The sequence below is a fragment of the Pan troglodytes genome, chromosome 18 (assembly GCF_028858775.2).
Source record: "Pan troglodytes isolate AG18354 chromosome 18, NHGRI_mPanTro3-v2.0_pri, whole genome shotgun sequence".
In the NCBI taxonomy this organism is placed as follows: Eukaryota; Metazoa; Chordata; class Mammalia; order Primates; family Hominidae; genus Pan; species Pan troglodytes.
Window position 1 is genome coordinate 5,550,068 of NC_072416.2, and position 27,727 is coordinate 5,577,794.

The 27,727-nt window shown below is 51.8% G+C and overlaps 2 protein-coding genes across 7 annotated transcripts in view; both read left to right on the forward strand.

The window, feature by feature from the left end:
• Positions 1-33: 33 nt before the first annotated feature.
• Positions 34-16,132, forward strand: FLYWCH2 (FLYWCH family member 2). Of its 5 annotated transcripts, none has more exons than XM_063797641.1 (5): positions 44-172; positions 11,015-11,426; positions 12,003-12,103; positions 13,135-13,554; positions 15,821-16,132. In XM_063797641.1, exons 4-5 carry the CDS (start codon positions 13,233-13,235, stop codon positions 15,919-15,921), a joined length of 423 nt encoding a protein of 140 aa, XP_063653711.1. In that variant the 5' UTR covers positions 44-172; positions 11,015-11,426; positions 12,003-12,103; positions 13,135-13,232; the 3' UTR covers positions 15,922-16,132. The 5 variants fall into 5 exon arrangements, with proteins under 5 accessions (XP_510757.6, XP_063653711.1, XP_054524108.1 ...); XM_054668132.1 differs by lacking the exon at positions 11,015-11,426 and adding an exon at positions 367-541 and having other exon boundaries at positions 83-172; XM_510757.9 differs by lacking the exon at positions 11,015-11,426 and having other exon boundaries at positions 34-172.
• Positions 119-27,727, forward strand: part of FLYWCH1 (FLYWCH-type zinc finger 1) — a 66,187-nt gene continuing 38,578 nt past the window's right edge. For both annotated transcript variants that reach the window (XM_054668125.1, XM_054668126.1), the window contains exon 1: positions 119-172. The gene's annotated coding sequence lies outside the window, so the exon portion shown is untranslated. The remainder of the gene's footprint in view (positions 173-27,727) is intronic.

A 27,727-nucleotide genomic window follows, 5' to 3' on the forward strand; every position in this document is an offset into this window, starting at 1 on the left:
GCGGAGGAGCGGCCCCAGCCAGAAGACAGGGCACCCGCGGCCTTGCTGCGCATGCTCGCGCTGTGACCCCGGCTTGAGGTAACAGCGCGAGCTGAGGCTGGGGCCCTTGGCGCGGAGGCTGAGGGACCCGCCGCGGCGCTGTCGCCGGAGAGGGAGGGCACCGCTGTCGTCGGTGAGGACGGGCCCTGGCGGGCGGGGAGGGTCCTGCGTCCTCGGCATGGACGAGTCCCCGGCCCGGCTCTCTCGGGGGTCCCGAGGGCTGCGGGTGCTGAGGGGGGGTCCGCGTCCTGGTGCTCAGGCCGCCTCCTGTGGGGTCTCCCGCGATTCCCTCTTTGCCTCTCGCCCCTCCTTCCCCACCCCCTCCAGTCCCTTGTCCAGAGCCTCAACACCCCCACATGAAGGAACTCCGCACTCGCCCGCCGGTCCCTGGCCGTGTCCGCCGCGCCCAGCGCTGCCTTCCCGGCACCCCCCAACCCCCGCCGGCCTCGTCCCACGGTTGCAGCTCGGGAGGTCCCTGCAGGGACGGCAGCGAGTTGGAGGCGTGAGATACTGGGGCGGGGGAGACACTCGGGGCCTCAGGGTGTGGGTATTCTTGGGAGAGGAGAGAGCCGGGGAGCTGGGACCATTTGGGCGCAGCCCAGCCCGCGTTTGATGCCAATTGCATTGGGTAAAGGAGTGAAATAAAGATTCTGAGCCCTGGTGATTAGGGGAAGGAGCTGCCATGACTGAAATTGCCATGGTGGGGAAGCTCCGCGCTGCACACCTTAGAGTAGCAGTTCTTGGCCTTCTTGGGGCAGGGGTCACTGCCGGTTTTTTAAATCTCCCTGTGAGGACGTGTACTGCACACCTTAGTGTCCCGTCATCCTGTCGGGGTCAATAACAGCCCCGCTGTGGACTGCGTGGAGCAGTAATTATTGGGGAGCAGCTGTCCATATCGTCTGGGAACTTTTGCGATGACTTCACCCTTGCCTGTCATCTATTAACATCCCCTGATAAATTCACCACTATTTCCGTTACGCAAATGAAACCTGCTGGGAGGGTAAGGGATTTGTCCTCGCGGCTGAGGATGCCGGTGCTGGTGGACATTAGTGATGTTTCTCTCCCGTGCGTATGAAGATGATTCTGTGGGTCCACCATGAGGCACCAGGCAGGGGTCCTGTCGTCCAGAACATCGTCAGTGAGGGATTGAACCTTGTATTAGTTTCCTGTTGCTGTCCTAACAAATAAGGTGGCTTAAAGCAACACAGGCCGGGCGCGGTGGCTCACGCCTGTAATCCTAGCACTTTGGGAGGCCGAGGCAGGCAGATCACAAGGTCAGGAGATAGAGACCGTTCTGACTAACACGGTGAAACCCCGTCTCTACTAAAAAAAAAAAAAAAAAAAAAAAAACAAAAATTAGTCGGGGCCAGCGCGGTGGCTCACGCCTGTAATCCCAGCACTTTGGGAGGCCAAGGAGGGTGGATCACCTGAGGTCGGGAGTTCGAGACCAGCCTGACCAACATGGAGAAACCCCGTCTCAACTAAAAATACAAAATTAGCCGGGTGTGGTGGTGCACGCCTGTAATCCCAGCTACTTGGGAGGCTGAGACAGGAGAAAGGCTTGAACCCGGGAGGCAGAGGTTGCAGTGAGCCAAGGTCGCGCCACTGCACTCCAGCCTGGGCGACAAGAGCGATACTCCGTCTAAAAAACAAAAACAAAACTCCGGGTGATTCTTAGGGATAGTGACATTGGGGAACCGCTGTTCATATGTTCATAGACTCAATTTACCTTTTTCTGAATATTTAACAACTTTATTGAGATAATTCACATACCGTGCAATTTACCCATTTAAAGTGTACATTTCGGCCGGGTGCGGTGGCTCACGCCTGTTATCCCAGCACTTTGGGAGGCCAAGGAGGGCGGATCACGAGGTCAGGAGATCGAGACCATCCTGGTTAACACGGTGAAACCCCGTCTCTACTAAAAATACAAAAAAATTAGCCAGGCGTGGTGGCAGGCGCCTGTAGTCCCAGCTACTCCGGAGGCCGAGGCAGGAGAATGGCGTGAACCCAGGAGGCGGAGCTTGCAGTGAGATCACGCCACTGCACTCCAGCCTGGGCAACAGAGCGAGACTCCGTCTCAAAAAAAAAACAAAAAAAAAACAAAAAAAAAAATATACAGTTCAGTGGCTTTAGTGTGATCACAAAGTTGTGCAACCCTCATGAAAATTCCTTTTAGGACATTTTCATCACCCCATAAAGCACATACCCACTAGTAGTCAATTCTCATTCTCCCCTTCCCCACCCCAATCCCGAGATAACCACAAATCTACGTTCTGTCTCCATAGATTTTCCTACTCTGTAGATTCTCTAGACTCTAAGTAATTTCATGTAAATGGAATCATATAATATGTGGTCTTTTGGGTCTGGCTTCTTTCACCGAGCATAATTTCTTCAAGGTTCATTCATGTTGTAGCATAGATTTTTTTTACTGCCAAATAATATTCCATTTTATACATGCACCACATTGTACTTATTCATTCATCCATTGATGGATATTTGGGCTGTTTTGAATATCCATCGAAACGTTTTGGCTTTCATGAATAATGCAACTGTAACATTCATGTACACATTTTTATGTGGACATGTGTTTTCCTTTCTTCCAGGCATATAGCTAGTAGTGGAATTGCTGGGTCATAGGGTAACTCTACATTTAACCTTTTGAGGAACTGCCCGGCTGGTTTCCAAAAATGGCTGCACCATTTTACATTCCCCTCAGCAGTGTATGAGGGTTCCAGTTTCTCCTCATCCTCACCAGCATTTGCTATTATCTGTTTTTTGTTTGTTTTATTATGTCCATCCTGGTGGTGTGAAGTGATATCTCATTGTGGTTTTGATTTGCATTTCCCTGGTGACTAATGATGTTGAGCATCTTCTCATATATTAGCCATTTGTATATCTTCTTTAGAGAAAAGCCTGTTTGGAGCCTTTGCCCATTATTATTATTATTGTTATTATTATTTTTTTTTAGACGGAGTACCACTTTGTTGCCCAGGCTGCAGTGCAGTGCAGTGTAGTGGCGCCACCTCGGCTCACTGAAACCTCCACCTCCCGGGTTCAAGCAATTCTCATGCTGCGCAGCCTCCTGAGTAGCTGGGATTACAGGCATGTGCCACCATGCCACCAATCCAAAAAAGAAAATAATTTTTGTATTTTTAGTAGAGACAGGGTTTCACTATGTTGTCTAGGCTGATCTCGAACTCCTGACCTCAGGTGATCCTCCTGCCTCAGCCTCCCTAAGTGCTGGGATTACAGGCATGAGCCACCACGCCCTGCCCCTTTGTCCTTTTTTTTTTTTTTTTTTTTTTTTTTGAGGCGGATTTTGCTCTTGTTGTCCCGGCTGGAGTGCAATGGTGCAATCTCAGCTTACTGCAACCTCCGCCTCCTGGGTTCAAGCAATTCTCCTGTCTCAGCCTCCTGAGTAGCTGGGATTACAGGCATGTGCCACTAAGCTTGGCTAATTTTGTATTTTTAGTAGAGACAGGGTTTCTCCATGTTGGTCAGGCTGGTCTCGAACTCCCGACCTCAGGTGATCCACCTGCCTCGGCCTCCCAAAGTGCTGGGATTACAGGTGTGAGCCACCATGCCCAGCCGCCCATTTTTAAATTGTTTGTTTGTTTGCTTGTTTATTACAGAGTTGTCAGAGTTCTTTATAAATTCCAGATACAAGTCCCTTATCAGATATATGATTTGCAAACATTTTTTCCCATTCTATGGGTTATCTCTTAACTTTCAAAAGTTTTATGGCTAAAACACAAAACTCTTAAACTTAGTTGAAGTCCAGTTTATTTCTTCATTGGTTGTTTGTGCCTTTCATTATATTGAAGAAAGCTTTGCCTAATCTAAGGTTATGAGAATTTAGTTTTTCTTTTAAAAAAAAGTTTTATTACTGTAGCTCTTGTAATAAACTATAATTTTTTGTTTTTTTGTTGTTTTGAGACAGGATCTCACTCTGTTACCCAAGCTGGAGTGCAGTGGTGCAATCTCGGCTCACTGCAACCTCCGCCCCACTGGCTTAAGCAATCCTTCCACCTCAGCTTCCCAAGTAGCTGGGACCACAGGTGCACACCACCATGCCCAGCTTTTTTTTTTTTTTTTTTTGTATTTTTAGTAGAGATGAGGTCTCGCCATGTTGCCCAGGCTAGACCTGAACTCCTGAGCTGAAGAGATCTGCCCACCTCAGCCTCCCAAAGTGCTAGGTTTATAGGCATGAGCCACCATGCCTAGCCATATAATTTATTTAGAGTTAATTTTTGTATATGCTGTGAGGAAAGCATACAACTTCATTCTTTTGTATTGGATATTCAGTGGTCCTAGCATTTAATGTTTGTTTTTATTATTATTATTATTTTTTTTTTGAGACAGAGTCTTGCTCTGTCACCCAGGCTGAGGTACAGCAGCACAATCACAGCTTACTGCAGCCTTGACCTCCCAGGCTCAAGCAACGCTCCCACCTCAGCCTCCCAAGTTGCTGGAACTACATATGTGCCCCACCACCCTGGTTAATAATATTTTTTTTAGAGATGAGATCTCACTATGTTGCCTAGGCTGGTCTGGAACTCCTGGGCTCAAGCGATCCTCCTACATCACCCTCCCAAAGTACTGGAATTACAAGCATGAGCCACCACGCCTGGCCCAACATTTGTCGTTAAGACTATTTTCCCTCCACAGAACTGTCTTGCCACCTTTGCTGAAAATCAGTTCACCATATATGTAAGAGTGTATTTCTGGACTCTCAGTTCTATTCTGTTGGTCTCTGTGTCTGTGTTTTGTTTGTTTGTTTGTTTGTTAAGAGGTGGAGTCTCGCTCTGTTGCCCAGGCTGGAGTGTAGTGGCGCGATCTCGGCTCACTGCAACCTCCGCCTCCCGGGTTCTAGCAATTCTCCTGCCTCAGCCTTCCGAGTAGCTGTGACTATAGTTGCATGCCGCCACACTCAGCTAATTTTTTGTATTTTTAGTAGAGACGGGGTTTCACCATGTTGCTCATGCTGGTCTCAAACTCCTGAGTTCAGGCAATCCACCCACCTTGGCCTCCCAAAGTGCTGGGATTACAGGCATGACCCACTGTGCCCAGCCTGTGTCAGTCTTTATGCCAGTACCACATTGTATTGATTACTGTAGCTTTGTGATAATATATTTTGAGATAGAGATGTGTCAGTCCTGCAAGTTTGTTTTTTTTTTCAAGATTGTTTTTGCTATTCTGGGTTCCTTGAATTGTCATATGAATTTTAGGACCAGCTTGTCAGTTTCTCCAAAAAAAAAGCCAGCTGGAATTAAGAATCTATAGATCAATGTCAGAAGTGTTGTCATCTTAACAATATCAAGTCTTCCAATCCATGAACATGGGATGTCTTTCCATTTGTTTAGGGCTTCTTTAATTTCTTTCAACAATGTCATGGTCTTCTTGGGGAACCTGAAGCCCAGTAGGTGCTCCAGTCCTGTGGGCTGACCAGCTTGACCAGCTAAGCCTCTTATCCTGGAGGAAGTCCCAGGACTGGCTTCTTGGCTACCTTGTCCTCCAAATGGAGAATATGAGGAGATCTTCATAACCTTCACTTCTCTGAGATTCTGTGGAACTATTTCTCTTCAGCTTCATGAGCTAGAGCAAATATCATGGTTTTTAAGAGCAGAAGTAACTTTTTAAGTTAAAAAGTCATGGAAGCAAATTTACTATTGCACTACTTAGGAGGTGTGCATGGGACTAATTGTAGAAAAGAAATATTTGTCATTTTTGAAAATGAGGTATTAAACACTATGATTAACTGAAATTTGATATTCAGAAAAGTATCACTTGTGTTTTTCCAGAACGCATGAAAATGATTCATAAAACACAGTTCCTACCAGGCAACCTTTGTCAGGGCCATTTTGCTCAAATTTTGGTGTTTTTTTTTGTTGTTGTTGTTGTTTGTGTGTGTGTATACATGTGTATACAGTCATTTTTCAATCTGTTCTAACCTTTACTTTTTTTTTTTTTTTTTTTTTTTTGAGACGGAGTCTCGCTCTGTCACACAGCTTGGAATACAGTGGCCCGATCTCGGCTCACTGCAAGCTCTGCCTCCCAGGTTCACACCATTCTCCTGCCTCAGCCTCCCGAGTAGCTGGGACTACAGGCGCCTGCCACCACGCCCGGCTAATTTTTTGTATTTTTAGTAGAGATGGGGTTTCACCGTGTTAGCCAGGATGGTCTCGATCTCCTGACCCTGTGATCCACCCGCCTCAGCCTCCCAAAGTGCTGGGATTAGAGGCGTGAGCCACTGCGCCCGGCCAACCTTTACTTTTAAAGAAAAAGCACTAGAAAAGACTACATTAAAAAAAAACAACAACCTGAAAAAGAGCAAAGTTGCTTATGCTGGGTTTTCTGTGATAAAATAGTTAATGTTTTGGGTCATATTAATGCAGCTAGCTACTTACCTTTAAAAAAAACTTTTTATTTTGGAATTATTTTAGCTTTATAGAAAAGTCCCAGAGGCAGTACAGAGTCCCTATAGATCCTCCCCACCCCCAGCTTCCCCTCATGTTAACATCTCATATAATAAATTATTGTTGGTACAAGACTACAGAACTGGGCACAGTGGCTCACACCTGTAATCAAAAACTTTGGGAGGCCAAGGCAAGCAAATCTCTTGAGGTCTGGAGTTCGAGACCAGTCTGGACGACATGGTGAAACCCTGTCTCTATTAAAAATACGATAATTAGCCAGGCGTAGTGGTGCGTGTCTGTAGTCTCAGCTACTTGGGATGCTGAGGTGGGAGGATCACTTTGAGCCCATGAGTGTGAGGTTACAGTGAGCCATGGTTGTATCACTGCACTCCAAGCAATATACCAAGACCATGTCTCTCAAAAAAAGAAAAAAGAAAACTAACCTATAGACTTTATTTGGATTTCATCAGTGTTTTCACTAATGCCCTTTTTGTGTTCGGAGGTGTAATCTGGGATCTGATCCCACATTCATTTTTGTGTGCGTGTGTGTGTTTTTTTGTTTTTGTTTTTTTTTGTTTTTGTTGTTTTTTGGTTTTTTTGAGTTGGAGTCTCGCTCTGTTGCCCAGGCTGGAGTGCAGTGGTGAGATCTTGGCTCACTGCAACCTCTGCCTCCCATGTTAAAGCAGTTCTTCTGTGTCTGCCTCCTGAGTAGCTGGGATTACTAGGTGCGCAGCACCATGCCTGACTAATTTTTTTTTTTTTTTGAGACAATGTTTTGCTCTTGTTGCCCAGGCTGGAGTGCAGTGGCGCAATCTTGGCTCACCGCAATCTCCACCTTCTGATTTCAAGCGATTCTCCTGCCTCAGCCTCCTGAGTAGCTGGGATTACAGGCGCCTGCCACCACGCCCGGCCAATTTTTTTTTTTTTTTTGTATTTTTAGTAGAGACGAGGTTTTACCATGTTGGCCAGGTTGTCTCGAACTCCTGACCTTGTGATCCACCCGCCTCAGCTTCCCAAAGTGCTGGGATTACAGGCATGAGCCACTGCGCCCAGCCACGCCTGACTAATTTTTATATTTTTACTGGAGACGGAGTTTAGCCATGTTAGCCAGGCTGATCTTGACCTCTTGACCTCAAGTAATCCACCCACCTCAACCCCCCAGAGTTCTGGAATTACAAACGTCAGCCACCTCGCCCAGCCCAGATTGTCATCTCTGGAAATGCACTAAGCCCAGCCAACAATCAAGGGAGGGGACTTAAGCTCCATTTCCTGGAGGGGGAAGTGTCCGCACATACTGTTTAGAATTCCTCTTAAGGAAGATTTGTCCCTTCTCCAACATTTATGTATTCAGTTATTTGTATCAGCTTGGACTCCTGGATATTTATTTTGTTATCTGGGTTATAATCCCGACCACTGGCTTCCAAGGCAGGACCTCAGCTCTGAGGATCAGTTTTCTTTGTAACTGGCATTTCTGACTTCAAGCATCTGCTGCCCAAGGCCATTGGCTCTGGACCAGGCCTCCACCTCCCCAGGGACAGAGTGGAGTGATGGGGACACTGGGAAGGGAGGTTGTTGGGTAGCAGTAATAGAGGTCATGGTTGACATAATAGGACTTTTTTTCCTGACTCAGGTCCCAGGTCAAGGACCAAGGACGTGGCTCTGGGCAGATCACTTCTATGCCAGGCACAGGCAGGAGGACCAGAGTGGCAGGGTTCTCTCTCTCTCTCTTTTATTTTATTTTTATTTTGTTTATTTTTTTTTGAGATGGAGTCTCGCCCTATCGCCCAGGCTGGAGTGCGGTGGCGCGATCTCGGCTCACTGCAAGCTCCGCCTCCAGGGTTCACGCCATTCTCTTGCCTCAGCCTCCGGAGTAGCCGGGACTACAGGCGCCCGCCACCACGCCCGGCTAATTTTTTTGTATTTTTAGTAGAGATGGGGTTTCACTGTGTTAGCCAGGATGGTCTTGATCTCCTGACCTCGTGATCCACCCGCCTTGCCTCCCAAAGTGCTGGGATTATAGGCGTGAGCCACCGCGCCTGGCCCCTCTTATTTTATTTAATTAATTAATTTATTTTTTATAGTGATGAGGTCTCACTATGTTGCCCAGGCTGGTCTCGAACTCCTGGGCTTAAGTGATCCTCCCGCCTTGCTCATGCTTCTGACCAGCCAGCTGCAATCTCAGGTTGCTATGACCCCTTCCTTGGGTTAAATCATTTCCTAGAGCGGCCCAAAGAACTCAAGGAAACAATGCCAGGCACGGTGGCTCATGCCTGTAATCCCAGCACTTTGGGAGGCTGAGGCGGGTGGATCACTTGAGGTTGGGAGTTCGAGACCAGCCTTGCCAACATGGTGAAACCCTGTCTCAACTGAAAATACAAAGATTAGCTGGGAGTAGTGGCCGGCGCTTGTAATCCCAGCTACTCGGGAGGCTGAGGCAGGAGAATTGCTTGAACCTGGGAGGTGGAGGTTGCAGTGAGCTGAGATTGCGACATCGCACTCCAGCCTGGGTGGCAAGAGCGAGACTTCATCTCAAAAAAACAAACTATTTACAGGCCAGGTGTGGTAGCTCATGCCTGTAATCCCAGCACTTTGGGAGGCTGAGGCGGGTGGATCACCTGAGGTCAGGAGTTCGAGACCAGCTTGGCCAACATGGTGAAACCCCATCTCTACTAAAAATACAAAAAATTAGCCGGGCATGGTGGTGCACACCAGTAATCCCAGCTACTTGTGAGGCTGAGACAGGAGAATATCTTGAACCCAGGAGGCAGAAGTTGCAGTGAGCCAAGATCACACCACTGCACTCCAGCCTGGGAGACAGAGCGAGACTCCATCTCAAAAAAAAAACACAATTTATCTACATTTACCATTTTATTATAAAGGAGACAGATGAAAATATAAATGCAGCCGGGCACAGTGGCTCATGCCTGTAATCCCAGCACTTTGGGAGGCTGAGGCGGGTGGATCACGAGGTCAACAGATCGAGACCATCCTGGCCAACATGGTGAAACCGCGTATCTACTAAAAATATAAAAATTAGGAGGGCATGGTGGCGCGTGCCTGTAGTCCCAGCTATGTGGGAGGCTGAGGCAGGAGGATCACTTGAACCCAGGAGGTGGAGGTTGCAGTGATCCGAGATCACGCCACTGCACTCCAGCCTGGTGACAGAACCAGATTCTGTCTCAAAAAATAACTAAAATTTATATATATTTTAAATATATATAATATATAACGTATATATTATATGTCATATAATATATATGTCATATATATACCATATATGTATATGTCATATATCGTATATAATATATTATATATGTCACATATATACATATATTTTATTTATATATATACACACACACATATAAATGCAGCAGCACGTATGGGAGGGGCTCAGTTTCCATTCCCACCCCACTCCCAACTCCCACACACCCCTCCAAGGACTCCATGTGTTCCTGGAAGCTCTCAGAACCCTCTGCTTTTGGGTTTTTATGGAGGCTTCATTACATAGGCATGATTGATTGAACCATAGGCCATTGGTGATCAACTTAACCTTCAGGCCCTCTCCCTTTCCTGGAGTTTGGAGGTGGGGCTTAAAGTCCCAACCGTCTAACCCTGCCTTGGTCTTTCTGGTGACCAGCCCCACTGAAGCAGCCCAGGGGCTGCCAGCCATCAGTCAGTGCCTAAGCATACAAAAAGACATCATTTTGGAGATTCCAGGAATTTTAGGAATTATGTACTGGGAGAGAGGGTCAAACACCAAATATATATTTCACAATATGAAAGAGCCCAATTTACGTATTTCACGATTCCCTTCTTGTTACAGCTTAACGAGATTTTTTTATTTTCCTGACTTTTCGCTTTGGAGAATTAGTCAATAGTTTAGGTCTGTCTTGTTCGTTTACTATGGGGTTTGAATTTGAGATGGGGCTGACGTCACTTTGGGGCCCTTTTCTTTTCTTCTTCTTCTTTTTTTTTTTTTGAAACAGAGTCTCGCTCTGTCACCCAGGCTAGAGTGCAGTGGCGCGATCTCGGCTCACTGCAAGCTCCGCCTCCCAGGTTCACGCCATTCTCCTGCCTCAGCCTCCCGAGTAGCTGGGATTACAGGCGCCCGCCACCACGCCGGGCTAATTTTTTGTATTTTTTAGTAGAGACGGGGTTTCAACCTGTTAGCCAGGATGGTCTCGATCTCCTGACCTTGTGATCCGCCCGCCTCGGCCTCCCAAAGTGCTGGGATTACAAGCGTGAGCCACCGCGCCCGGCCCCTTTGGGGCCCTTTTGTACAGTTCAGAGTTGGCCTGGCTGCAGGGCTGGGACTATGGAATGGCAAGGAGGTGCCTCAGGTGCCAAATATTAGGTTGGTGAAAATTAATTGCGGTTTTGTCATTGAAAGCAATGGCAAAACCGCAATTACTTTTGCACTAACCTAATATAAGGAGGCGTGCAGTCTGGGGGTCAGAGTGAGTGTGGAGGTCTCGGAGAATGGCCGCTGGCCTGGAGGAGGCTGCTAGGTCTGGGTCCCTGCCAGCCTTGTGGGGACCAACTGCTGTATCTTGCAGGAATTTGCACGCTGGGTATGCAAGAGGCTGCATCTTTTTTGGAGTCTGGGAGCGCTGCAGTGGCAGAACCAACACGGCGGGAGGCGCTAGAGGACCCGGGGTGGACTCGGACGTCGGGTCAGGGAACCTGGCATTTATTCCTGCCCGGACCGCCCACTCATGCTGCGGAGTGTGGGAGGCGTGGGGAGATCGGCCGCCAGAGGGACGTGCGCCGTAGCCAATCAGCGTGTGAAGCAGGGCGCTATGTGGTTGGGGCCTCCCGTAACTCTTTACCGCCCCCGAGTGGCCCCCAGGTCCCCGGCATCCCCACATCGCCCTGTGAGGCAGATGAGCAGAGCCGGAAGGGCCGCACGGGAGGAACAGGGGTTGGCTTGTCCGGAGGCGGACGGATAACGCGACCCCGATCCCTGAGGTACTCTGCAGTCATGTGACTCGCCGCCTGGCGCATTTCTTCAAGTGCCCACCCCCTCGAGAAGGTGCCCCTGGGGTGGGGGCTTCACATCTGCTTTTGTTTAGTGGTCAGAGGACTACAGAGGGAAGCTCTCAGGACAAGGCCCCCAACCCTGTACTCCAGCCCTGCATCCTTAGGCCCCTCTCATGGACAATAGGGTCTTAGAAAAAGCGCCAGGGTGCTGGGCATGGACCCCTCAGGACAGACGCATTGGGAGGGGTCCAAGGAAACCATGAGAACCTCAAGCCCAGGTTGGGGAATCGGCCCGAGGGGAAAGTGGGTGTCTCTGGGCCTTGTCCTGCCTGGGTCCTGGACAGGGGGCTATGTGGCTGCCCAAGCTGCAGTCTTGTGTCTAGGCTAAAACTGTAAGCTGGGAAAGACCCCATCGTCTGCCCACCACCCAGTCGCCCCCCCAAAAGACAGAAAGGCCACCCCACACTGGCCTGGAGCCCCAGTCCTGAGGTGCTGCAGCACCAGTGTGGGGTGGCCTGGCACTTGCCCCTACAGGGTTACAACCCATCCTTTCTGCTTCCCCAGGCCAGAAGCCAAGGAGTCCTCAGTGACCGTGGGATCCACAACATCTCCACATCGCTGTCCCCACCCAGCCAGGGCAGCGCCAGCACTAGCTCAGACGCAAGGTTGGTGTGAGAACCAGTGGGCGTGGCCAGGCGCGGTGGCTCACGCTTGTAATCCCAGCACTTTGGGAGGCCGAGGCGGGCAGATCACGAGGTCAGGAGATCGAGACCACGGTGAAACCCCGTCTCTACTAAAAATACAAAAAATTAGCCGGGCGTGGTGGCAGGCGCCTGTAGTCCCAGCTACTCAGAGAGGTTGAGGCAGGAGAATGGCGTGAACCCGGGAGGCGGAGCTTGCAGTGAGCCAAGATCGTGCCACTGCACTCCAGCCTGGGAGACAGAGCGAGACTCCGTCTCCAAAACAAACAAACAAAAAGAACCAACGAGCAGAGGAGCATGTGGGCCTTCAGACGGGGATGTGGCTGGATCTGGTTGTCCCACCTGCCAGGGCCAGCTGCAGTGCTGTGGTCTGCAAAGTGCTGGCAGGTGCCTGGCCCATGCTCCCTGTGACAACACAAACTGAGCTAATGTCCCCAGAGTGTTTAGCTCTGATGCTTGGTGCCCAGGGACACTGATGTCTGTTAACATGGACAAAGTACACCAGATGCTGTGTGGTCATGGGCTCTGTGTCCACTCCATCTCTGCCACTCTGTGGCTGTGTGGATCACCCTGGCATGTCTCAGTGTCCTCAACTGTGACTGGGTCCATAAGAACAGCCTGCTGTCATAACAGGGGTGGGAGGTGGGACTGGAAACAGTCCTCAGGATGGAAACCCTTCGTCCGTGCTCAGCATGTGAGAGGCCCATTGGCAGTGGCTGAGTTCTTAGTCCATTAGTCACTCTGATGGCCCCTTGTGGAGGGTGTTTATTGTGCACCTTTTCCAGATGGGGAAAGTGGGGTTGGATGGGGCTGACGTACCCAAGGCTGCCAGGAGAGGAACTGGCAGAGCAGAAGCCTAGTTCCATCAGGCCCCCTGCCAGTCTTGGCCCCAGCGAGCAGTGAGGCAGCCCCATCTGCCCCACCTCCCTCCCAGATCCATGTCTAGAGCCCCCCAGGGGCTTCCACCACTGACGGGATTTTGCTTCCTTCCTTAGGACGGAACCGCTGGACTCCAGGTTCCTTGCCTGGGAGTAGGAGAAATCCACCTGCTGGGGGCTGAGTGTGGCCTGAGGGACAGGCCCTGGGTCCCGGGATGCCCCTGCCCGAGCCCAGCGAGCAGGAGGGTGAGAGTGTGAAGGCCAGCCAGGAGCCATCCCCCAAGCCAGGCACAGAAGTCATCCTGGCAGCCCCCAGGAAGCCCAGAAAGTTCTCCAAACTGGTCCTGCTCACAGCCTCCAAAGACAGCACCAAGGTGGCGGGGGCCAAGCGCAAGGGTGTGCACTGTGTCATGTCCCTGGGGGTGCCCGGCCCCGCCACCCTTGCCAAGGCCCTCCTCCAGACCCACCCCGAGGCCCAGCGGGCCATTGAGGCAGCCCCTCAGGAGCCTGAGCAGAAACGGAGCAGGCAGGACCCAGGTGAGGCTCCACCGCGGCCCCCCAGGACAGCTCGGCACCTCCCAGGGTGGCCCCCACAGCCGCACTGGCTCCATCAGGCGCTTCTCCCTGGCGTGCGGGTCCTCGTTCCCTGACTTTGACCACGTGTGGAGAGCAGTGGCACAGGGGTTAGGGCACAGGCCTGGGCATCCGCCGACCTCCAACCCTGCCTCTGAGCGGCCTTGCCTCTCTGCGTCTGTTCCCCACTCTGGAATGTGCTGCCCACTGGCTCCTTCACAAGGGAGGGTCTGAGGGTGCGGCGGGGCCCACAGGCAGCTGCCGTCAGCTTCAAGGTCTTGGCTCGCAGCTGCTCGATGAGGGTCTCTAAGACCAGGGGCTTGATGGGTCACCTTTCCATATGTTCTAGAAAGCTTCTTTTGTCTCGCTCACCGTTCAGTCACTTAGTAACATCCACTGAACAGCAGCTGTGTGCAGGCTGGGCTCTGGAGACTCGAGGCACGCAGGATGAGACTCCCAGCAGACTAAGGCAGTGACCTCAGCCCGGCTCTCCGGGACTGCCCCTGCTCTCCCTACCTCCTCTGCACAATCACCCCCCACCAAGCCTCCGGGGAGATACAGCTCAGGGCTGACAGATCCCATGGGAGAGTGGGGCTGGGGGTGTGGCCCTAGCTGCTGCGGGCTGGCTGGAGGTGATGGGGCAGGTTCATTCCCTGTGCTTTGCTGTGGGAGTGATGGGATGGATGGAGGCACTGAGCATCTTCAGTCCCTGCTCCCACTCCCCAGGGCCCTTGGCTCTGCCCCTGCTGTGTACTAGACCTTTCAGCTAGACTTGGGGAACATAGTCAGGTGGGCCATGGTAGCAGAGATGGGATGAGAGCAGGGCTGCCCCTTTCCCTGCACCCAGCTCTCCCTGAGGTGGCCCAGGCCATGCCCTGCTGTCCCCTGCAGGAGGACAGGTCCCCTCCTGGCCCCACAGCAGGTCCTGCCTCTGGGCTCTACCAGGGCAGGCAGCAGTGGGGGCAGGGCCCTAGGCAGCAGAGGAAATGGGCTGGGTACACCTTTTGAACTGGAAGTTCCAGGGAGATGGGGCAGGGGGCTGCCCAGTGGGTGGGAAGAAGATGAGTTGGGGTTTCTTCCCAACTGGGAGTGGGCTCTGCCATGCCCTGAGAAGAAGAAAAGTCGTAGCAGGTGGCCTTGGCTTGTGACCTCTGAACAGGTGGCCCCTGGGGTCAGCCAGGGTACTTAGCCTGGCAGCCCATTGTGAGAAAAGGGGGTGCTCTTAGGGTTCCTTCAGTTTGCTGGCCGTGCAGGGACCCTGCCTCACTGATGGAAATTGAGGGGTGAGTGGCCTGAGGTCACAGAGGGTCACAGCCCCACAGCCTCCCTGGGGCTGAGACCCCAGAATGCCTGAGATGGTGGTGTCCGCAGCCACAGGCTTGGAGCTTTCAAGGAACCTAATGGACCCCTCGGCCTCCATCCCTCTGCGGGAGTCTCAGGCCTGGTGTGAGCAGTGCTCTGGGCCTCAGAGGGACCCCGTCCTCCCAGAGCCGGTGGGAGTGCCTGGCTCTCACTGCGAAGCCCCCACCATCCAGTCCTGCTCTGAGAGCCTCTGCCTGTCCCCCTGGCTTCTCCTGCCAACCTTGGGCAGAGGATGCAGTCCCCATGGCCTGTGGGAGGCAGGGCTCAGAGGAGCGAAGTCGCCACTCTGAGGCCACCAGGAGGTCCCTGCAGAGGGCAGAGGGGGTTGGAGTCTGGCTCAGGGTCTGTTACACCTGAGCTCTGTGGAATGAGACCATCTCAAGGTCCTCCCAGCCCCTTTGAGACTCCTGCTCACTGCTGGGATCCATCTAGGCCTGGGGCCGTGGTGCCTTTGTGAGAATTGGAGCACAGCCATCTTCGCCAGATGAAAGGCAGAGCAGGGCTCCATCAGGCACCAGGGGTCCCGCAGGCAATCACCCTCAGGCATCGACCACCCCCACCTGCCAACTCCTCCATCCTTCCATCCCCACCCCAGGTCCAGCAGAGGCGATGGCTGCGGCTTCCCAGTGCTCAGCACAAACTTGGCCTCAAGTTTCCTGGAAATGACTTTAGCAGCTTTTGTGGCCCTGGCCTGGTGGCCTTGGGAGCAGCGTCCCTGAGTGGCAGTCACTTCTCAGTCAGGCAGAGGCTTCTGGCCCTGGAGCATCCACTGGTTGGGGTGAGAGTGAGGCCTGGTAGACCCCCAACAGCTAAGCTGAGCCCTCCCATCTCCATTGACACCAGCCTGATCCACCCTCTTCTCTCGCAGGCACAGACAGAACAGAAGACAGTGGATTAGCAGCGGGGCCTCCTGAGGCTGCTGGGGAGAACTCTGCCCCCTGCTCTGTGGCACCCGGCAAGTCCCTGTAACCTTGACAACAGGCGCATCCTCCCAGGCCACCAACCCAGCCATAGGCTCTTCTCTGTCCGCAGGGCTTCTGGGGCCAAATGGGTGAATCTTTGCTTTCAACATTGTGTAATTTCTTTCTTTTCTTTTTTTTTTTTTTTTTAGATAAGTATAAGTTACTTTTGTAAGCAGAAAAATACTTTCAAACAAGAATAAAAGAAGCTGTTCGCTAGACCCCATAATGGGCAGGTTTTAAACATCCCAGGCTTCTGGGTCCTTTGAGGCTCAGCTCTGATGCCACCACCCCTGGGTCTCCGCACCCCAGCCCTTACTGGGCCCTTCCAAAGTGTCCCTTAGTCACTGCCCTCCCTGACCCAAGTCTCGCTTCCTCCATGAAGCCTCCCAGACTGACAGCTCCCAGGCACTAAGGGAGCTCAGGCTTGCTGAGAATGGTAGCTCCAGGATTCTGCTGAGGGAGAGGTAGGCCTGCAGCTCATGGGTGGGTTCAGGGAGGAACCTGACAAAAGCACATGCGGCCTGCCTGTCATGTTCTTTCCAGGGGATTTGTGGGCTGAGGAAACCTGAGTTCCTGCCCTGGCCCCCTGGGTGCCACCCCTGCTGGAGGGGAGATGAAGGAAGCACAGCTACCCTACTTGAGCTCCCAAGTCAGCGAGCCTCCAGGAGGCTTCCCATGAGTCCTCATTCTTTGACAACTGCCTCTGGGCTCAAGGCAATGTTAGGGTTTTGTTTGTTTGTTTGTTTTGAGGCGGAGTTTCACTCGTCGCACAGGCTGGAGTGCAGTGGCACGCTCTAGACTCACTGCAACCACCACCTCCCAGGTTCAAGCGATTCTCTTGACTCAGCCTCCTGAGTAGCTGGGATTACAGGCGCCAGCCACCACGCCCGGCTAATTTTTATATATTTAGTAGAGATGGGGTTTCACCACGTTGGCCAAGCTGGTCTTGAACTCCTGACCTCAGGTAATCTGCCTGCCTCAGCCTCCCAAAGTGCTGGGATTACAGGCATGAGCCACCATGCCTGGCCCTGATTTTATATTCAGATGGCTTCTGTGTTCTCCACCATGCTTTCTCCTTTCCCAAGTGTTTTTTTTGTTTGTTTGTTTTGTTTTGTTTTTTGAGATGGGGTCTCACTCTGTAGCCCAGGCTGGAGTGCAGTGGTGTGATCTCAGCTCACTGCAACTGCCGCCTCCCAGGTTCAAGCGATTCTCCTGCTTCAGCCTCCCAAGTAGCTGGGATTACAGGTGCGCACCACCATGCCTGGCTGTTTTTGTATTTTTAGTAGAGATGGGGTTTCACCATGTTGGCCAGGTTGGTCTGGAACTCTGGACCTCAGGTGATCTGCCTGCCTCGGCCTCCCAAAGTGCTGGGATTACAGGTGTGAGCCACTGCTCCAGGCCTGTTCCCAAGTACCCTTGGCTGGCTGTTCTTGTCAGATGTTAAGGACACCTGAGCATGTCAGGGCAGGACGTTTCGGGTGCAACCTCAAGAAGTGGGAGTGAGGAAGAGGAGGCTGGGGTGGGTCAGAGGGCAGGGTCACTGTGGGGTGCGTCTGCCCTGTACTCAGTGTGGCACCATCGGGCCCCTCCTGCTGTTGCCTGGGAAGCCTTACCCAGCAGTGAGGGGTGGCTGTGGAGCAGCAGGGCCGGGAGCGGGGGAGCATTTTTGGTGCCACCTTTTAGTGGAGTTGGGGGAACAACAAAGGTGCCCCTGGGCCTGAGTCTTTCAGTGGCGCTGGCAGTCGGCCGGGAGGGAGACGCATACTGGGGAGCTGGAGCCTGCACACTGGGCCTGGCCACATCACTGTTTTCCTCACCCTCTGGTTTTATTTTGAAACATTTGGAGCATAAAAGTTGCAGGAGCACGCAGTGCATACTGTATAGCCGTGGCCTGGGTTCCCCGGCTCTCCTTCCCTCTCTCTCCTCTTTTTTCTCTCTCCCTCCCTCTGTCTCTCCTCCACACACTTCTCTTTTGCCAAACCATCCAAATGCAGGCAGCAGACTCCAAAACCATTCTGCCTCCACCTCTGAGCACACCCTTCCCAGTCATAGCCATGTTAATGCGAGTGTGCCTGAGAGGATCGCCGCTGGTTCCGTGATATCACCCAGCATCATCCACACCACATCCCAGTGAGCAGTGAGGACAAAAATGGCCAGGTTAGGACCCCATGTTGCCTTTTTTTGCCACCCATATCCCGGAGCCCCTCTCCTGTTCTTTATTTTTTATTTTTACTTTTATTTTTATTTTTTTTCAAGACAGGGACAGGGTCCTGCTCTGTTGCCCAGGCTGTAGTGCAGCAGACCTTCCAGGCTCAAGCAATCATCCTCCCACCTCAGCCTCCTGAGCAGCTGAGACTACAGGCAGGCTACTTTTTTGAGTTTTTGAGGAGATGGGGTCTCGCTGTGTTGCCCAGGCTGGTCTCAAACTCTTGGGCTCAAGCGATCTTCCCATCTCAGCCTCCCAAAGTGCTGGGATTACAGGTATAAGCCACCGTGCCCAGCCTAGTGTTAGCAATTTGATATTAAAATTGAAATAATAGGCCAGGTGCAGTGGCTCATGCCGGTAATCCCAGCCTTCGGGAGGCTGAGGCGGGCGGACCAGCTGAGGTCAGGATTTCAAGACCAGCCTGGCCAACATGGCGAAACCCCGTCTTTACTAAAAAAAAATACAAAAATTAGCCAGGTGTGGTGGTGGGTGCCTCTAGTCCCAGCTACTCGGGAGACTGAGGCAGGAGAATGGCTTGAACCCGGGAGGTGGAGGTTGCAGTGAGCTGAGATCACACCACTGCACTCCATTTTGAGTGACAGAGTGAGTCTCCATCTCAAAAAACAAATAACTATTTAAAAAATTGCAATTATGGCTGGGCATGGTCACGCCTGTAATCCCAGTACTTTGGGAGGCTGAGGCAGGTGAATCACCTGAGGTGAGGAGTTGGAGACAAGCCTAGCCAACATGTTGAAACCCTGTCTCTACTAAAAAATACAAAAAATTGGCCAGGCGTGGCAGTGGGCATCTGTAATCTCATCTACTCGGGAGGCTGAGGCAGGAGAATCACTTGAACCCAGGAGGTGGAGGTTGCAGTAAGCCGAGATCGTGCCATTGCACTCCAGCCTGGGCGACAGAGCGAGACCCCATCTCAAAAAAAAAAAAATGCAATTGTGGATATCCGTTCACATTTTAAATCCAAACACAAATTTTAAAACATTAATTTTTTAAATTAAATTGAAAATTTTAAAAATTCTGCCACTTTCTTGCTCCTTCACTTCTTGGGGACTTTGATGTACAGGCCCAAGCAGGGTTCCCGGGATCTAGTGGAAAACAGGTCACAACCCATCCCACGCAGAGCCACAGAGGAAACATAGAAATCCCTGACTGATGAGTCTATGAACCTGAGGCTAAGGGCCACCGAGGAGTCTGGGTGCCGCAGGGTGTATAACAGAGGCCAACCCAGTGGGGGCCAGCCTGGGCAACATAGTGAGACCCTGAGTCTACAAAAAAATACAAAAATTAGGTAGGTGTGGTGGTGCGTGCCTGTAGTCCCAGCTACTGGGGAAGCTGAGCCAGGAGGATCACCTGAGCTCACCTATAGTCCAGCTACTCAAGAGGCTGAGGCTGGAGGATTGCCTGAGCCCAGGAAGTCAAGGCTGCAGTGAGCCATGATGGCACCACTGAGCTCCAGCGTGGGTGACATGATGAGACACTGTCTTAAAAAATGTATATAAAGTGGATTTTTGGAGGAGGGGGTTGCAATAGCAGCTTACTTAGTTCACTCCATGCATCGACCTGGTATTGCAGTAGCTCCAAGAACGGTGCCCCCCGCCCATATGTGTGGTTGCTGAGTGTAGATGTCATTAATTTTAATTTTGAAAAGGAGACAAGAATTACAAATTACCTCCAGTAATTCCACTACTTAGAGGTAAATTTTAAAAAATATATGTGTGTGTGTGTATATAATATATATACTCTGGCTATATATATATTTTTATATATATTTATATATTTATATATATTTATATTTATATATTTATTTATATATTTATATTTATATATATATTTACATATATATATTTATATATATAAACTCTGGCTATATATATATATTTAGCCAGAGTTTCACTCTTGTTGCCCAGGCTGGAGTGCAATGGTGCGATCTTGGCTCACTACAAACTCTGCCTCCTGGGTCCAAGTGATTCTCCTGCCTCAGTCTCTCCAGTAGCTGGGATTACATGCATGCACCACCACACCTGGCTAATTTTTTATTTTTAATAGAGACAGGGTTTCTCCATGTTGGTCAGGCTGGTCTCGAATTCCCGACCTCAGGTGATCCACCCGCCTCAGACTCCCAAAGTGCTACGATTACAGGCGTGAGCCACCGCGTCCGGCCAAAATATATATATTTTTAAAATTTTTTTATTTTCAGAAAATCAAGGTGATGCCACACATTTGTTGTTGAGACAGAGTCTCGCTCTGCCGTCCAGGCTGGAGTGCAGTGGGGAGATCTTGGCTCACTGCAACCTCCGCCTCCCGGGTTCAAGTGATTCTCCTGCCTCAGCCTCCCGAGTACCTGAGACTACAGGCGCGCGCCAGCGTGCCTGGCTAATTTTTGTATTTTTAGTAGAGACGGGGTTTCGCCATGTTGGCCAGGCTGGTCTTGAACTCCTCACCTCAAGTCATCCTCCCGCCTCGGCCTCCTAAAGTACTGGGATTACAGGCATGAGCCACCGTGCCTGGCCCACATATGTTTTTTCATAATGTGTTACAAATGTCTTCCCTCTTATGAATGCTGCACAACATTCTTTTTGCTGCTTGATGCCCACTGCAGGGATGCGTGAAATCCACTAGCTCCAGTGGCCAGACACATCCCGGTTGCTTCCAGGTTGTAAGCAATCCTGAAATAGCCTCGTATGTTCCTAGGACAGAGTTCTAGAAGTGAGATTGCCGAACTGGAAGAATGCAAGTTACATTCAACCCACGTCCTGCGAATGCCGATCTCTCCGGCATTTGTCAACACCTGGTTTTATCATCAAGAAGAAAACAGTAATAACGCATCCTCCGCTTGGCCTTAGCGTGCACAGCCTCTGCGCTTTTCACCTCGAGGTCTCATTTTCCTTGGACAGCACCGAGCGCTGGGCAGGGCCTCATCCGGGTTCAGGGCCGGAATCTGGAGACGTTCTGGCCGGTGCTCCTGACGGCCGGGAGAGGGCGCGCGCGGACTCAACGGCGGCCCAGCAGCCTCTCCAGGACCCAGGCAGTGCTGGCACCCAGGAGTGCGGTTCCGCCCCGCAGCCTCAGTCCCGCTCCGCCCACCCGCCTGACCCCCACCCGGGCTTCTTACGGCCCAGACACCGGCTCTAAGGTGGCTTCTGCACGGATGGGAGGTGGGCGACTGGGAGTGGTGGAGGGGGCCTGTGCGTTGATCCTGCGGGTGGCAGCCGTTGGGAAATTGCAATGGGGTCCACACTGTCGCTGCCCAGGGCGCGAGCCGCAGCCTCTCCTCTCGTCTCGCTTCCTCCGACAGGCGCCCGACTCGGACACACGGCGCCCCTGTGGTTACCACATCCACTGCTTTTTGGTCTCTTCACCCAACCCCTTAACATAAACTCAACACCAGGGAAGGCATCTTGGACGATTTTGGTCCCTGAGGGTCCTAGTGCGAAGGGCAGGGAGAGAGGGAGCGGTGTGGTGCAGGGGGATACAGAACGCGGAGGACATCTGGGGACTGAGGATGCGGGGACGAGGAGCGCGCGGAAGAGCCGAGGTTCCAGGGTTGGGGGGTGCGGATTTCAGAGGAACCGCAGGGGATGTGGACGGACTCGGAAGGAAGGGGTCCCAGAGAGGACGCCGGCGGCTGCAGGACACAAGAGGTGCGGGACGCAGGAGGCCGTGGGTCGTGCGGGAGCCCAGGGCACCTCGACATGGACTCGCCAGACCTGTGGCTCCTCCAGCGGCCGCTTTAGAGCGAGGGGAGGTGGGCAGGCCGTGAGGCGGGTCTCCCTGGGGTCTCCCAGGGAGGAGTGGCGCCCTCCCCGAGCCAGCCGAGGACGCGCAGCCAGAGGGGGGTCGGGCGGAGAGAAGGGGGTCGGGCGGAGAGAAGGGGGTCGGGCGGAGAGAAGGGGGTCGGGCGGAGAGAAGGGGGTCGGGCGGAGAGAAGGGTGCGGGCGGACCGGGGCGACCCCTGGGTGATAGGAGAGCCGCGGTGAACCCAGGGCACGGTGCTGGGGCCGCTCTGGCCGCCGCCGCCAAGCGTCACAGGAAAACAGCAACCAGGACCCCGCGGCTCCTGGCGCTTGGAGTCAGCCCGGTACCGTACCGCGTTGCTGGAGAATGTGTCCTTGGCGCGCGCTAAGCCAGGTGAGGGACAGCGGGAAGGGGGGGCCCGTGGGCAGGAGAGGGACCAGTGGGCGGGGACAGAATCAATTCGCGAGCGGTGAGCCAATGGTCGAGGGCTAAACCAATGGGCAAGGCCTGGACCAATGGGCGAGTGCTGGACATCAATGAATGGGGGCTGAACTAATGGGCGGGGTGGGGTCAAGGGGCGGAGCTGAGCCAATAGAAGGGAGCGGAACCAATGGGTGGGGCTGAACCAATGGGCGGGGCTGGACCAATGGGCTAGGGCTGGGCCGGGGCTGGACCAATGGGTGGGGCGGGGCAAAGGGCGGGGACTAAGCCAACGGAAGGGGTGGAACAAAAGGGCGGGGATGGACCAATGGGCGAGGGATGGGCTGGGCCAATGGGCGTGGCTAGACCAATGGGCGAGCGACGGGCCAATGGGCAGGGCGGGGCCAAAGGACGGGGTCTGAGCCAATGGAAGGGGGCGGTACCAATGGGCGGGGCTGAACCAATGGATGGGTTGGACCAATGGCAAGGGCTGGACCAATGGACGAGGGATGGGCCGGGCCTGGACCAATGGGCGAGGGCTGGACCAATGGCCACGGGCTGGGCGGTGGCTGGACCAATGGGAAAAGGAGGATTTCACCTCGTGGAATGCTCAGGGGATGAAGGGAGTATTCCTTTATCTAGCTTCTACTTTGACATAATTTCTCACCTACAGAAAAGTTGCAAGAATCCCAAAAGGAGGCTGACTAGGGTGGCTCACGTCTGTTTCCCAATGCTTTGGGAGGCCAAGGAGAGAGAATCGCTTGAGCTCAGGAGTTTGAGACCAGCCTGGGGAACATAGGGAGACCACGTCTTTAGTAAAAATTAAAATTAAGACCGGGAGGGGTGGCTTACGTCTGTAATCTCAGCACTTTCGGAGGCCAAGGTGGGTAGATCACCTGAGGTCGGAAGTTAGAGAACAGCCTGACCAACATGGAGAAACTCAGTCTCTACTAAAAATCCAAAACTAGCCGGGCGTGGTGGCGCATGCCTGTAATCCCAGCTACTCGGGAGGCTGAGGCAGGAGAATCGCTTGAATCCGGGAGGCAGAGTGCAGGGACCAGCCCCACAGGGTCGGTGGGTCTCTCCCCGTGTGCGGCGATGAGAGAGGGTAGAAATAAAGACACAAGACAAAGAGATAAAAGAAAAGACAGCTGGGCCCAGGGGACCACTACCACCAATGTGCGGAGACCGGTAGTGGCCCCGAATGTCTGGCTGCGCTGTTATTTACTGGATGCAAGCAAAAGGGGCAGGGTAAAGAGTGTGAGTCATCTCCAATGATAGGTAAGGTCACGTGGGTCACGTGTCCACTGGACAGGGGGCCCTTCCCTGCCTGGCAGCCGAGGCAGAGAGAGAGAGGAGACAAAGAGAAAGACAGATTACACCATTATTTCTGCATATCAGAGACTTTTAGTACTTTCACTAATTTTCTACTGCTATCTAGAAGGCAGAGCCAGGTGTACAGGATGGAACATGAAGGCGGACTAGGAGCGTGACCACTGAAGCACAGCATCACAGGGAGACGGTTAGGTCTCTGGATAACTGTGGGCGAGCCTGACTGATGTCAGGCCCTCCACAAGAGGTGGAGGAGCAGAGTCTTCTGTAAACTCCCCCCGGGAAAAGGAGACTCCCTTTCCCGGTCGGCTAAGTAGCGGGTGTTGTTCCTTGACACTTTTCGCTACAGCTAGACCACGGTCCCCCTGGCAACGGGCGTCTTCCCAGACGCTGACATCACCGCTAGACCAAGGAGCCCTCTGGTGGCCCTGTCCGGGCATAACAGAAGGCTCGCACTCTTGTCTTCTGGTCACACCTCACTATGTCCCCTCAGCTCCTATTATGGTATGAGGACACCACTTCTCCTGTTGTCCTTCCCAGTTTCTCCCCAACCTCCCCTTTTCCCTAGTTTATAAGACAGGAGAAAAGAGAGAAAGCAAAAAGTTGGAAAGAAACAGAAGTAAGATAAATAGCTAGACGACCTTGGCGCCACCACCTGGCCCTGGTGGCTAAAATAATAATATTATTAACCCCTGACCAAAACTACTGGTGTTATCTGTAAACTGCAGACATTGTATGAGAAAGCACTATAAAACTTTTTGTTCTGTTAACTGATGTTTGTAGCCCCCAGTCACGTTCCTCACGCTTACTTGATCTATTACGACTTTTTCACGTAGACCCCTTAGAGTTGTAAGCCCTTAAAAGGGCTAGGAATTTCTTTTTCAGGGAGCTCAGCTCTTAAGACACGAGTCTGCTGACGCTCCTGACTGAATAAAAAAACCTCTTCCTTCTTTAATCCGGTGTCTGAGGCGTTTTGTCTGCAACTCGTCCTGCTACACTATCTCTGTATGGCCTGGTTTTTCCTAGGTTATGATTATAGAGCGGGGATTATTATAATATTGGGATAAAGAGTAATTACTACAAACTAATGATTAATGATATTCATATATAATCATGTCTAAGATCTATATCTGGTATAACTATTCTTGTTTTATATTTTATTATACTGGAATAGCTTGTGTCCTCAGTCTCTTGCCTCGGCGCCGGGGTGGCTTGCCGCCCACAGCAGAAGTTGCAGTGAGCTGACATCGCGCCATTGCACTCCAGCCTAGGCAAGAAGAGCGAAACTCCGTCTCAAAAAAATAAATAAATAAAATTTTAAAAATTAAAAAATTAGCCGGGGTGGTGATGCGCACCTGTAATCCCAGCTACTCGGGAGCCTAAGGCGGAAGAATCGCTTGAACCCGGAGGCAGATTTGCAGTGAGCCGAGATAGCACCATTGCACTCCAGCCTGGGCAACAGAGCAAGAGTCCGCCTCAAAATAATTATAATAATAATAATTGCGGCTGGGCGTGGTGGCTCACGACTGTAATCCCAGAACTTTGGGAGGCCAAGGCAGGCAGATCACAAGGTCAGGAGATTGAGACCAACCTGGCTAACACGGTGAAACCCTGTCTCTACTAAAAATACAAAAAATTAGCCGGACTTGGTGGCGGCCGCCTGTAGTCCCAGCTACTCGGGAGGCTGAGGCAGGAGAATGGCGTGAACCCGGGAGATGGAGATTGCAGTGAGCCGAGATCACACCACTGCACTCCGTCTCAAAAAAAAAAAAAAAAAAATTGCGGTGGTCTCAACGATGTAAAACTAAAGGTAGTGATTCATTTTCACAAAGATTGACAAGAAAGATGACAACTGGAAACTCAAAAGACCCAGAGTAGGCAAAAGAATATTGAAAAGGAATAACAGGCAGGACGCAGTGGTTCATGCCTGTAATCCTAGCACTTTGGGAGGCCAAGAGGGCAGATCACCTGAGGTCAGGAGTTCGAGACCAGCCTCGCCAACATGGTGAAACCCTGTCTCTACTAAAAATACAAAAATTTAGCCGGACGTGGTGGTGGGTGCCTGTAATCCCAGCTACTTGGGACCCTGGGGCAGGAGAATCACTTGAGCCCAGGAGGTAGAGATGGCAGTGAGCTAAGATCGCACCACTGCACTCTAGCCTGGGCAAGAAGAGCAAGACTCCGTTTCTAAATAAATAAATAAGTAATAGATACATCAATGGAATAGAATCAAGAATCCAGAAACAAACCACATTTATGATCAATTGGTTGTCAACAAGGGTGCCAAAGGTAGGGCGTGGTTGTTAGCACTTTGGGAGGCTGCGGCGGGTGAATAACTTGAGCCTAGGAATGTAAGACAAGCCTGGGCAGGATAGGGAAACCCCGTTTCCACACACACACAAAAAAATTAGCCGGGTGCGGTGGTATGCACCTGTAGTGCCAGCTACTTGGGAGGCTGAGGCAAGAGGATCAATGGAACCCAAGAGTTTGATTGAGGTTGCAGTGAACTGTGATCTCACCACTGCACTCCAACCTGGACGACTGAGGGAGATTCCGTCTCAAAAACTAAACAAAACAAACGAAGAAACAAAAACAGCATCCTGGCCGGGCATGGTGGCTCATGCCTGTAATCCCAGCACTTTGGAAGGCCAAGTCGGGCAGATCACCTGAGGTCAGGAGTTTGAAATCAGCCTGGACAACGTGGTGAAACCCCGTCTCTCCTAAAAATACAAAAATCAGCCGGGCATGGTGGCGCACGCATGTAGTCCTAGCTATTGGGGAAGCTGAGGCGTACAATCTCTTGAACCGGAAAGCAAAGGTTGCAGTGAGCCAAGATAGCGCCATTGCACTCCAGCCTGGGCATCGCAGTCAGACTCCTCTCAAAAAAAGCTGGAGGGGCTGGGCGCGGTGGCTCACGCCCGTAATCCCAGCACTTTGGGAGGCCGAGGCGGGCGGATCACAAGGTCAGGAGATCGAGACCACGGTGAAACCCCATCTCTACTAAAAATACAAAAAATTAGCTGGGCGCAGTGGCGGGCGCCTGTAGTCCCAGCTACTCGGGAGGCTGAGGCAGGAGAATGGCGTGAACCCGAAAGGCGGAGCTTGCAGTGAGCCGAGATGACGCCACTGCACTCCAGCCTGGGCGACAGAGCGAGACTCTGTCTCAAAAAAAAAAAAAAAAAAAAAAGCCGGGCGTGGTGGCAAGTGTCTGTAATCCCAGCTGCTCAGGAGGCTGAGGCAGGAGAATCACTTGAATCCGGGAGGTGGAGGTTGCAGTGAGCTGAGATCGTGCCACTGCACTCCAGCCTGGGCGACAGAGCAAGACTCCATCTCAAGAAAAAAAAAAGTAATTAAGTTCTGCTACTATTTTTTTTTTGAACAGGGTCTTGCTCTGTCGCCCAGCCTGGAGTGCAGTGGCATGAGCGCAGCTCACTGCAGCCTCCAGCTCCCAAGCTCAAGTGATCCTTCCACCTCAGCCTCCTGAGTAGCTAGGACTACAGCGCATCACCACATCCAGCTAATTTTTTCTTGTTCCTCTTTCCTTTTTTTCTGTAGAGAAAGAGTCTCACTATGTTGCCTAGGCTGATCTCAAACTCCTGGGCTCAAACGATGCTCCTGTCTCAGCCTCCCAAAGTGCTGGGATTACAAGCAAGAGTCACTGTACCCGGCCAACATGGATGAACTTCGAAAGGGCTATGCTAAGGCTAGGCGAAAGAAGTCAGTCACAAGAGACCACATATTTGTTGCATGATTTCATTTATATGAAATATGCAGAATACGCAAATCTATAAAGACAGAAAATAGATATTACTTAGGGCTGGGGTGATTAGCAAATTGGAGGGTGGTGGCTAAAGGTTTCTTCTTGGAGTGATGAAAGGTTTTAAAACTGACTATGGTGCTGTTTGCACAACTCTCTGACTATACTACATATCATTTAATTGTACACTTTAAATGGGAGACATGCATGGTATGTGAATTATATTTCAATAAAGATCTTACCAAAAAATAGTAAACTGATTGTGTTAACATAGTTTTATGAAAAAGTACAATATTTTCCCAAAGAAATTTAGTGAGAAGAGTGACATAGTTATACATTTTTGCA

Excerpts from the sequence above, each read along its gene's own strand:
- FLYWCH2 (XM_510757.9), top strand. The coding sequence starts at position 13,233 with ATGCCCCTGCCCGAGCCCAGCGAGCAGGAGGGTGAGAGTGTGAAGGCC. Across the intron at positions 13,555-15,820 it reads ACGGAGCAGGCAGGACCCAG|GCACAGACAGAACAGAAGAC; the intron begins GTGAGGCTCCAC and ends CTTCTCTCGCAG.